The sequence below is a fragment of the Orbicella franksi genome, chromosome 7 (assembly GCF_964199315.1).
Source record: "Orbicella franksi chromosome 7, jaOrbFran1.1, whole genome shotgun sequence".
NCBI classification, from domain to species: Eukaryota; Metazoa; Cnidaria; class Anthozoa; order Scleractinia; family Merulinidae; genus Orbicella; species Orbicella franksi.
Window position 1 is genome coordinate 13116753 of NC_138151.1, and position 12500 is coordinate 13129252.

Here is a 12500-nt window from a genome sequence, read left to right on the forward strand (position 1 = left end):
CAGGCAGAGAACGAAATGGGAGGGTGCTTCAAATGTTGTACTCGTTGTGATCTTTGCAAAAAAAATTTTTTAATTCAAGATTCCAAATTTAAAAGCTTTTCCACAGGCCGAGTCTACAAGATAAAGCAAAAATTGTCTTGCTCTTCCAAAAACGTTGTTTACTTGGCCTCGTGCAATAAATGCAAATTGCAGTATGTAGGTTCCACCACAACAGAATTTAAAGTACGTTTTCGCAATCACAAATCATCCATGCTCACCAACAAAAAGACGTGTGAGCTTGCAGTCCATTTTAATTGTACTAGGCACGAAATTTCCGAAATTAATTTTATCGTCATCGAACAAATTACTAGCCAGGGGGTTGCTGCGTATATTGATAAGTTGTTATTGACCAGAGAGGCCTATTGGACCTCCCAGCTATTTACACTGAGCCCTCATGGTCTTAATAAAAGACGGGAATTTAGATCCAAAAATCGCGTCCGTTACAATACATAATTAGACTGACTATTATACACTTATACACTTAGTAATTAAGGCGCTCGCAGATACATTGTTGTAATCTCATCACTTGCGCGTTCTTGTAAGTTGCCATTAGCTTGTTACAATACAGAATTAGACTGACAATTATACACTTAGTAATTAAGGCGCTCGCAGATACATTGTTGAAATCTTATCACCCGGCGCGTTCTTGTAAGTTGACATTAGCTTGTTATGTAATCTATTATTTCAGGTTGTATAGCATTACGTAATTATATTTACATTTTTCTGATCTTATATATACATGCAAATCTGTAAACTTACTAGGATTTTTAACGTTTTATTTTTTAACTTGTAAATATTGTTCCAATCTGAAGAAGGCCGAAGGCCGAAACGTCGCATTAAAAGCCGGAACAGTTAGAAGTTTGCTTCATGACGCCTCATCTTACACTTAACTAAAATTCACATTGAAGCACGGTATCTTTTGATCCTTCTACTGGAAGTCACCGTTTGGAAAACCATATTATTCTGCCTATATATATATATATATATATATATATATATATATTGTTTGACTGGAGAAGTTTTAGCGTTTTCTTCGTGGTTTCTGACACGTTTAATCTATAATTTCCTGAGGTAAAAGGCTATTTTTATGTAACTATGATTATACTTGACTTGTGAAATAAATTAAAAAGTGCTTATTAGATTTAGGGAATTGGCAAGTTTTAAAATCCATGGTATCCCCGAGTAAGTCAGTAAAATCACTTTATAAAAATTATGACAAACAATGACTTGGAGGACACCTTGCAAACATTGTCATTTCAAAAACTAGCTTATTGATAGCTTTTGAAAGTATGTCAACGAAAGTAGCCAATTGCAGATGACAAAGTAATCTATTTGTACAAGCCTCGCTTTCATTCGTTGTCCAGCCAAGCCTGCTTTTCCGAGAAAGCTGCAAAACGTTACCGGGTATTTAAAGATAAAAGAGAAGGACGATTGTTGCAAATTTCATCGATTTAAATAGCGAAATCGGAAAGAGTGAAGATTCTTGGTTGAAGGAGATAGCGTTTTTCAGGTGGTCTTCTGGATTGAGAAAAACGCAAGAAGAGCGCTGCCTTGCAAGACTGAATCGGTTCGCAAAGTTTACCAGTTCGCCGGCTTAAATCTAAACAAGGTATTTAATTTTCATATGTGAAAGGTTTCGCTTCAGAATAAGTAACAGGCATGGCATGCGACCATGTTTTCACTTCTCTTTGAAATACACAAATTGAATGTTAGGAATTACATTGCTCAGAGTTGTTATTGTTTAAAAAAGTCCGAACTAGCCGGTCCTATGAAAGTCAAGTTGAAACCTTAACTCGACAGTATTAGTGCGGGCCATCGCGAATGTTTTGGAGGATAAAATGGTAAAGTTTACAGCCCTATACATAGCGAATTCGAGATCCTTCGATCGTGATGTTGCAATTTTAATAATTTAAGCGATTAGCATTCACTCAGTTTGAGATCAAAATTTAGCGAAGGAATAAGTATACGTATCAGTCGTCCATATTACCCTGTCATATTAGCTCGTCGCAGTTGAAATGATACTTACAAAAAACTCAAAACTACAATTTGCATCGTGCAGCAAGTCCCTCTCCACAAAAAAATAACTCAATAAAAATCCGTAAGAGGAAAAATTCGTGGGGTTGATTTAGTTGGGTTTCAACATTCATCTTAAAACAAGCTTAATTTTTCTTGGAATTTGAGATTCTAGGAATTTGACTTTCTTGGAAAACGTTGCGGCGATTTAGGTAATTTACGCCATCAAACAAAAACTCGTGACATATCTGATTTCAACCAGGGCAGCCAATCTTTCAACTGCCAATGAATGCAATACTTTGTTGTGGGAATTCTACGAATGCAGGGTCCATATTCTAGGGAAAACAAGCTCAGCTTTGCTCCAGAGAAGAATGCTCATGCAATTACAGGAATATTACTGTTGCTTTCTTGTTGCCGACGAAAAATTAGCATAAATGATAAATTTTGTTTGATTCAACATAACAGGTAATGTTCTGAATATGGCACCCACACGACAACGGAGTCAGTTTACAACTTTTCTCGGCAAATAGTGACAATAGTAGAGGACAAAGAAATAATATATATATATATATATATATATATATATATATATATATATATATATATATATATATATTGTTTGACTGGAGAAGTTTTAGCGTTTTCTTCGTGGTTTCTGACACGTTTAATCTATAATTTCCTGAGGTAAAAGGCTATTTTTATGTAACTATGATTATACTTGACTTGTGAAATAAATTAAAAAGTGCTTATTAGATATACGGAATTGGCAAGTTTTAAAATCCATGGTATCCCCGAGTAAGTCAGTAAAATCACTTTATAAAAATTATGACAAACAATGACTTGGAGGACACCTTGCAAACATTGTCATTTCAAAAACTAGCTTATTGATAGCTTTTGAAAGTATGTCAACGAAAGTAGCCAATTGCAGATGACAAAGTAACCTATTTGTTCAAGCCTCGCTTTCATTCGTTGTCCAGCCAAGCCTGCTTTTCCGAGAAAGCTGCAAAACGTTACCGGGTATTTAAAGGTAAAAGAGAAGGACGATTGTTGCAAATTTCATCGATTTAAATAGCGAAATCGGAAAGAGTGAAGATTCTTGGTTGAAGGAGATAGCGTTTTTCAGGTGATCTTCTGGATTGAGAAAAACGCAAGAAGAGCGCTGCCTTGCAAGACTGAATCGGTTCGCAAAGTTTACCAGTTCGCCGGCTTAAATCTAAACAAGGTGTTTAATTTTCATATGTGAAAGGTTTCGCTTCAGAATAAGTAACAGGCATGGCATGCGACCATGTTTTCACTTTTCTTTGAAATACACAAATTGAATGTTAGGAATTACATTGCTCAGAGTTGTTATTGTTTAAAAAAGTCCGAACTAGCCGGTCCTATGAAAGTCAAGTTGAAACCTTAACTCGACAGTATTAGTGCGGGCCATCGCGAATGTTTTGGAGGATAAAATGGTAAAGTTAACAGCCCTATACATAGCGAATTCGAGATCCTTCGATCGTGATGTTGCAATTTTAATAATTTAAGCGATTAACATTCACTCAGTTTGAGATCAAAATTTAGCGAAGGAATAAGTATACGTATCAGTCGTCCATATTACCCTGTCATATTAGCTCGTCGCAGTTGAAATGATACTTACAAAAAACTCAAAACTACAATTTGCATCGTGCAGCAAGTCCCTCTCCACAAAAAAATAACTCAATAAAAATCCGTAAGAGGAAAAATTCGTGGGGTTGATTTAGTTGGGTTTCAACATTCATCTTAAAACAAGCTTAATTTTTCTTGGAATTTGAGATTCTAGGAATTTGACTTTCTTGGAAAACGTTGCGGCGATTTAGGTAATTTACGCCATCAAACAAAAACTCGTGACATATCTGATTTCAACCAGGGCAGCCAATCTTTCAACTGCCAATGAATGCAATACTTTGTTGTGGGAATTCTACGAATGCAGGGTCCATATTCTAGGGAAAACAAGCTCAGCTTTGCTCCAGAGAAGAATGCTCATGCAATTACAGGAATATTACTGTTGCTTTCTTGTTGCCGACGAAAAATTAGCATAAATGATAAATTTTGTTTGATTCAACATAACAGGTAATGTTCTGAATATGGCACCCACACGACAACGGAGTCAGTTTACAACTTTTCTCGGCAAATAGTGACAATAGTAGAGGACAAAGAAATAATATATATATATATATATATATATATATATATATATATATATATATATATATATATTGTTTGACTGGAGAAGTTTTAGCGTTTTCTTCGTGGTTTCTGACACGTTTAATCTATAATTTCCTGAGGTAAAAGGCTATTTTTATGTAACTATGATTATACTTGACTTGTGAAATAAATTAAAAAGTGCTTATTAGATTTAGGGAATTGGCAAGTTTTAAAATCCATGGTATCCCCGAGTAAGTCAGTAAAATCACTTTATAAAAATTATGACAAACAATGACTTGGAGGACACCTTGCAAACATTGTCATTTCAAAAACTAGCTTATTGATAGCTTTTGAAAGTATGTCAACGAAAGTAGCCAATTGCAGAGGACAAAGTAACCTATTTGTTCAAGCCTCGCTTTCATTCGTTGTCCAGCCAAGCCTGCTTTTCCGAGAAAGCTGCAAAACGTTACCGGGTATTTAAAGATAAAAGAGAAGGACGATTGTTGCAAATTTCATCGATTTAAATAGCGAAATCGGAAAGAGTGAAGATTCTTGGTTGAAGGAGATAGCGTTTTTCAGGTGGTCTTCTGGATTGAGAAAAACGCAAGAAGAGCGCTGCCTTGCAAGACTGAATCGGTTCGCAAAGTTTACCAGTTCGCCGGCTTAAATCTAAACAAGGTATTTAATTTTCATATGTGAAAGGTTTCGCTTCAGAATAAGTAACAGGCATGGCATGCGACCATGTTTTCACTTCTCTTTGAAATACACAAATTGAATGTTAGGAATTACATTGCTCAGAGTTGTTATTGTTTAAAAAAGTCCGAACTAGCCGGTCCTATGAAAGTCAAGTTGAAACCTTAACTCGACAGTATTAGTGCGGGCCATCGCGAATGTTTTGGAGGATAAAATGGTAAAGTTTACAGCCCTATACATAGCGAATTCGAGATCCTTCGATCGTGATGTTGCAATTTTAATAATTTAAGCGATTAGCATTCACTCAGTTTGAGATCAAAATTTAGCGAAGGAATAAGTATACGTATCAGTCGTCCATATTACCCTGTCATATTAGCTCGTCGCAGTTGAAATGATACTTACAAAATACTCAAAACTACAATTTGCATCGCGCAGCAAGTGAAAGCTTGAAAGAGTGTGTAAAAATTCAGCTGCATAAAGAATCAGATAAAGGAAGTTTAAATCACAACTAGAAGGCTTTAACTGATCTCGAGGCCGCTGAGTTCATTCGGTTTGAGTGTCGTTCCTGTTATTTCTTGACTTTCTTGTTTCTTCTTCACTAATATAATCTGTACATGACGTGGCAATCTTTAACTAATTTCGCTTACGGGATTCCAATTTGCCAGGCGGGCCATTGGAATATTCCCTCAATATAAACCCTTTTGAAGAGCCGGAATAGGTTGCAGACTGAGTAAAATCATTCGATATTTTAGGAATAGTAAGTTATCGTATTTGCAAAGGATCAGTGCTCTTCAAAACAGTTGTAACAACCGACCCTCGTCCCAAAACAACAAGGAGTCCATCCTTGAGTTCACCCAGGGAATTTTCCCACACCCAAGTAGGATTGTTTGTAAGATGGAACTCCATGATATCAGTCAATAGTTGAGACTTGTGTACGGCTCGTACGAGTGGAAACAAGGTGGAACGAGCGTATGAGTAAGTTAAATTACGAAACGAGGCTCAGTAACCAAAACTATCTGGTTGGTTCTATGGGTAAAGTTTACATTTCCTAGGAATTAAATCATGGAAAAGCTTAGCAGTTGTTGCAAAAAAAGCTGGCGGTGCAATTTAGAAAATGTTCTGTATTTCATCGTTTGCCACTATGGTATATTATAATCTTCGCTTGTGGAAATTCGTGGCTTGAAAATCATAGATATCCCCAGGATTATGTTCAGGGCGTAAATCGCAGTTGCTAAAAGGTAAGATGCAAGTAATAGATTCAATTTATTGATTTATTTGTTGATTTCGTCACCGGACTTGGTATACCTAATTATAAAAGGACAGCGAGATGGCTTGGCAACATAGCATTTCTCCCAACTTTTAAGTGCTCATTTAAGGAACATAAAAGGGACTTATGGAAAGCCATAACTAACTTATGTGGTTGTTTATCATTATTTGCACATTTTTGTCCCAATTCCCCCTCCATAAAGGTGCATCTTATCAAGTATAGTTGACAAAATGTCGTTGCTTGTTCCCGCCATTTTGTTGTCTTTAACACCGGGGAAGAGAAGTAGCTGGGACCCATCTAAAAACCGGTTTCACCAGTTCGTGTTAGCGAGTAAAGCCTGGGTACTAGAGCTTGGTGTTGGAAGTAAGGTCAAGAAGACATAAAGACGAAACCACATCACGTAATGATCAAACCACATATTGAAGATACCAGACAACATAACAGCGTAACCACATTACATCATGACAAGAGCACAAAACGTAACTTAACAACCTCAATACATCATGATAAAACCACACCACGTAATGAAGTTATTACACCACATCATGATAAAAACACATCACGTCAGGACTACATTACAGGACATAATGAAGAAACCACAAAACATAATGGAGTAACTACAACACATAATGAAGAAACCACACAACGTAATGAAGTAACTACAACACATAATGAAGAAACCACACCAAATAATGATAAACAATCACACAAGACAGTTATGGCTTTCCATAGGGACTGCTCAATGCCTGTGGTAGGTAAGGAAAGCAGGCTGAGTTTGCATACGAGCCAAGTGGCCCCATCCGGCCGGAGGTTTTCCCGGTTTCTGTATCATGAAGCGACTAGGGGTATTTCTACTCCTCCCTCCCCGCTTGATCCGGAGACAAGCGCACTAATCACGAGGCTACCTCCAATCAATGTTTGTGGGTATCTGGTCTTTTTTCAGATGACTTAAGTTTTTTGTTTGTTTGCTTGTTTGTCTCCAACATTGCAGAAACAGTCAGAAAAGAATGTCAGGTATAGTTGAGACACCCGTTGCCAAGTATGGCCGAAGTAGCGACTTTGGAGTTGTTTTGGATTTTATTCAAAGCATGTTAAGCAACGAGACTCTGCGACAAACCTTCAACATTCCGCACTTAGTCATGGTCGGTCGACAAAACATGGCAAAGACCACGCTCATAAACCGACTGATCGGTCGATATCTTCTCCCAATGCGCCGAAATGAAACGGCTAATACCCTGCAGGCACGCACCACATATCCCATAATACTCAATCTACGGAATGGCCCAAAAAGAATGGTAGAAGTGAAATGCGATAAGAGACCGGATATAGGAGGAGCTGTAGAGGACCCCACGGATGATGTAGTAGAGGATTTTCTTAACAAGGTTTCAGGTGAACTTCCCAAGGAGGAGGGAACTCCGATATCAAAGACCCCGGTCAATGTTACTCTACAAGGTGAGCTGTTATATAAATTTGATGTTGTTCATTTTCATTCTTTGTCACTTACATATGAAATCCGGCCAGCTAAGCAGGCTAACAACTGTTACTTTTGATCAATTTTTCCAGGCCCCGAACTCACGACCCTCACCTTGGTCGACCTTCCCGGCGCCCACTTCGCCAACGACGACCCGCGAATGAACCACGTGACTCAGCGTTTAGTGTTGGATTACATCGAGAAGAATACAAACAGCATTATCGTGATAGTGTCCGAAGTAGGGGACCCCACAGGCGACAGTGCAATAAACCTTGTCATGCAAAAGGCCGCAGATTTTAGGACCCGTACCATCTGCGCTCTAACCAAACCAGACAAGCTGAGAGAAAGTGATGACATGGGTAAAAGGGTGGCTTTAAATGGGTCAAGCTTTACCCTGGAGGATAACCGCTTTATTGTGCTTCGGGGTAAGAAATTGAAATTTGTACTGTGAGCGAAGAACGTTTCTTCAATAAGTCTGAAAACTACTTTAGTTAAACTCCCTGAATGATTTGAAACTACTACTGCTACTGCTGCTGCTACTACTACTGCTACTGCTACTGCCGCTGCCACTGCTGTTGCTACTGTTACTGCTACTGCTACTGCTAACACTACTGCCGCTGCCACTGCTATTGCTACTGTTACTGCTACTGCTACTGCCACTGCTACAGCTACTGCTACTGCTACTGCTACTGCTACTGCTGCTGCTACAGCTGGTGGTGGTGCTGCTGCTACTGCTGCTGCTACTGCTACAGCTGGTGGTGGTGCTACTGCTACTGCTACAGCTGCTGTTGCTGCTACTGCTGCTACTGCTACTGCTACTGTTACTGCTATTGCTCCTGCTGCTACTGCTACTGTTACTGCTACTGCTACTGCTACTGCTACTGCTACTCCTGCTGCTGCTGCTGCTACTGCTACTGCTGCTATTACTACTGCTACTGCTACTGTTACTGCTACTGCTACTGCTGCTGCTACTGCTATTGTTACTGCTACTGCTGCTACTGCTACTGCTACTGCTACTGCTACTGTTACTGCTACTGCTACTGCTACTGTTACTGCTACTGCTACTGCTGCTGCTGATACTGCTACTGCTACTGCTACTGTTACTGCTACTGCTACTGCTACTGCTACTGCTGCTGCTGCTACTACTGCTGCTGCTACTACTACTGTTGCTGCTGCTACTGCTGCTGCTGCTGCTGCTACTGCTACTTTAAATGCTACTGTTACTGCTGCTGCTACTGCTACTACTACTGCTACTGCTGCTGCTGCTGCTGCCACTGCTACCACTACTTTTACTACTACTGTTACTGCTACTCCAACCACCACTGCTATTACTGCTGCTGCTGCTACTGCTACTGTTACTGCTACTGCTACTGCTACTGCTGCTACTGCTACTACTGCTGCTGCTGCTACTACTGCTGCTACTTCTACTGCTGCTGCTACTGCTACTTTAAATGCTACTGTTACTGCTGCTGCTACTGCTACTGCTACTGCTACTGCTACTGCTGCTGCTGCTACTGCCACTGCTACCACTACTTTTACTACTACTGCCACTGCTACCACTACTTTTACTACTACTGTTACTGCTACTCCAACCACCACTGCTATTACTGCTGCTGCTGCTACTGCTACTGTTACTGCTACTGCTACTGCTGCTACTGCTACTACTGCTGCTGCTGCTACTGCTGCTGCTACTGCTACTTTAAATGCTACTGTTACTGCTGCTGCTACTGCTACTGCTACTGCTGCTGCTGCTACTGCCACTGCCACTGCTACCACTACTTTTACTAGTACTGTTACTGCTACTCCAACCACCACTGCTATTACTGCTGCCGCTGCTACTGCTTCTGCTACTACCCTTTACTTTGTCCTTACTAAGATATTATGTTGATTGCTGTGCAAAATAAACCGAGGTAATCACAATGACAATCACTGAAGCGAAAGAACCGTGACAAACCTATCAGAACTACTAGTAAAAAAAATCAATCAATAACTTGATAGAAAGCGCGGAAAAACTGTTTACTTGGCACATTGGGAACTCTGTTGCAAATGACTTTTCGTAGATCTCCGATTGCCTGGAGTGTTTTGTATAAATCTTAAACTCGATACCACAGGCATCAGGTATTTATTTTCTTTATTTGACCTTAACAACCCAGGCAAAGATGGTACAGATCCGAAAGAAAAGGACTGGGACGCTGAAATGACCCGTATAAAGGAGAAAGAGTGGTTCGCGAATCACCCACAGTACAGCGATATCCAACATGTGTGTGGCATTGATCGATTAATGGACACCATGATATCTTTACTGGCCGAAAAATTGGCCACGGAGATTCCAATTCTGGTGCGAACAATGAGAAAAAGAGAAGTAGAGGTAAACAAATGGCGCGGCCACAACTCCAGAACTTATCCTCCTAACCATTAGTCTCCTATGCACCCCTCCGGTGTTTACTTACAAATTAACAATGTTACATGGTTTTTTAATCGAAATAGGTCGATGAAGAGCTTAAAGAACTTGAGGACAGCGAAGTCCCTGAGTCGGATGAGGGAAAAGGGGCGGTTGCGATGAAGCTAAAGAATAACCTCATCAAACAGCTACACGAACTTCTCTTTAACAATACTTTCGACCTGGAAGGAGGCGAGAACGTGAGGCAGCTATTTAATTCATTCTGCGAAAATGTTTTTAGGGTAAGAGAACCTGCTGTATAACTTGCGTTACAACTGTTACAATCCATGAATGTCTTTTATCTAGAGACTTTGAGATAAGAGAGATGATTCGTTGAGCAAATTTTTGAGGTCACTATATACTTACAAATCATCACGAAACTGAAGTTCATTCAGTCAACACTAACATAATTGTAAATCCTCAATTAACCCCCTCTCACCCTCCCTGGTTGGGGGCGGGAGAGCGGGCGGGGGAAGGAGGGACTCAAGAGATAGGGCGACTTGTTTGTTTGGCGAAACGAGGCCAGTAACTTACAGTAGAATTCCGAAAGTAACGGTCCCGTTACCTTCGAATTTAGCAGGCAAAAGTGGCCGGTACTTTCGGGTAGCTGTTCCTTTAGGATGGTTAAAACACGATTGTACGGTAACAGTCGTTTCAGAAAAGCGGACGCGTAACACATGAAATAAAGGTGATTCGCAACAGTTGTTTTCTGGACCATACCTAGCATTTTCAATTAGCGTTTTGCCAAACTTCCCCAAAAAATGAAAATCAGTAAAGCATGAATTTTGTATGAACCAGATCTGTCATAGGAAAGCTGATGCACATTTCTGAAATTACGATGTATGGCATTGGGAATATGCCAGAATAAATAAAATTTTGTATGTTTAATTTCGAAGAAATCGCGAAAACATTTCAAACCATGCGCTTTGTTTAATGAAATTAAATGGACAAAGAAAAGAACACTATTTTAAAGAAATTGCCCCAAACTTGAAGACACCAAAATGTGCATTGAAGTTATGTTTTGAAGCCATGAAATTTTTGTTGGCTTGTGTTTTCGTGTTCTTGGGAAGGAGACTTTTTCTCAACATCACTTCCATAGTAAATTCAGAACAATTTTCGATTTTACGCGTTTTTTTGAAAATCTTAACAACAACAACAACAACAACAACTTTACTCGCTCTTGTACTCTTGTACTAACCACGTATGCCTGATAATGTTAACAATTTTATTCCAAAGTTTTATTAGCGTTAATACACTGTGGAACACTTTTAAATTTGTCGATGAAGTAGGCGCTCGAAACCACGAAAAAGTTGCTTGAAATCATTATAAATTAAAAGTCATAATATTCAGATCTATGTGTGCAACATTCTCCCGCGATTATAAACTGTTGTAGTGAATTACTCTTGAGAATATGCAGACCTCCCAAGAGCCTCTAAAAATAATAGTTTAAGGAAAATTTTGGGGTCAAACAAAGTCAATTATGAGGAATTGGGAAATAGAGAATCCCTAACAGTCACTATTATTTAAGTCATGATTAAATTTATCTTTCATCTCTAGTTGGATCCTCTTGCCATGCGTAACGATGATGACATCAAAAAACAGCAAGGGAAATTGGAAGGTGCGACTGCCCCACTAGGGGAGAGCAGTGAAAACAGTCAACTCCTGCAGAAACTACTCTACGAGAAATATACAGGTAAAACCGCTTAGACTACCTTCACACTCCTTCATAGCGTGTTGGCCGGATGTCTTGTGCTCAGTGAGATAATTTTTCATCGGGCGCGGCACACTGAGACAATAAAAGCTTCTTCTATGATGTGACATGTTTTCATCTTCTAACCAAAATAGGCAATAAATCTTTTATGCTATAACTCAGGCAGTACGTATGTTATTTTATGACTGATATATAGTCTATTTTCTGGGTAGGATATAACTTTGAAGGCAGTCCGGTTCAAGTCAATAGCCCTGTTGATCAACTGCTGCCCATATCGGAGACTCTTGTTCAAAAGGTCGAGGAAACTCTACGGAGCATAGTTCAACAGACCATCGAACGCAGCCTGTCCAAGTTCCCCACCCTCAAACAAGCGATCGAGGCGAAAGTTGTGAACAAAATATTTGACACCAAACGCGACCAGACCATTCAGTTCATCCGACAGTTTCTTGAAATGCAGAAGAAAAGCATTGACGTGGTGTTTGCACCAGTCCCCACGCCTCACGAAATGAGCCTCTGGGAATCCTGCCTAACAAGAGACAACAAGTTTCATCCGAGCATGATGTCAAAGATGATGAGTCACATGAAGGACCTCGGGAAGAAACTCTACCCTGACCAACTGGTCAGCGAGATGAATGAGGCTCGTAGCAAGACTGATTCGTTTGCCAATCACAAGGTAAGAATGCAGCACGAGATCATATGG

General features: G+C 39.6%; 1 protein-coding gene across 2 annotated transcripts in view; it reads left to right on the plus strand.

The window, feature by feature from the left end:
* The first annotated feature begins 4467 nt into the window (after positions 1-4467).
* The window catches only part of LOC145493788 (dynamin-related protein Dyn2-like), an 11307-nt gene continuing 3274 nt past the window's right edge, over positions 4468-12500 (plus strand). Inside the window, exons 1-7 of one of the 2 annotated variants that reach the window (XM_081473252.1) lie at positions 4468-4896; positions 7170-7630; positions 7742-8074; positions 9803-10017; positions 10137-10331; positions 11647-11782; positions 12013-12473. In XM_081473252.1, coding sequence (XP_081329378.1) covers positions 7186-7630; positions 7742-8074; positions 9803-10017; positions 10137-10331; positions 11647-11782; positions 12013-12473 — 1785 coding nt within the window. In that variant the 5' untranslated portion in view covers positions 4468-4896; positions 7170-7185. Of the gene's footprint in view, positions 4897-4916; positions 7631-7741; positions 8075-9802; positions 10018-10136; positions 10332-11646; positions 11783-12012; positions 12474-12500 lie in introns of those variants that run through there. The other variant, XM_081473253.1, reaches the window with a different exon arrangement.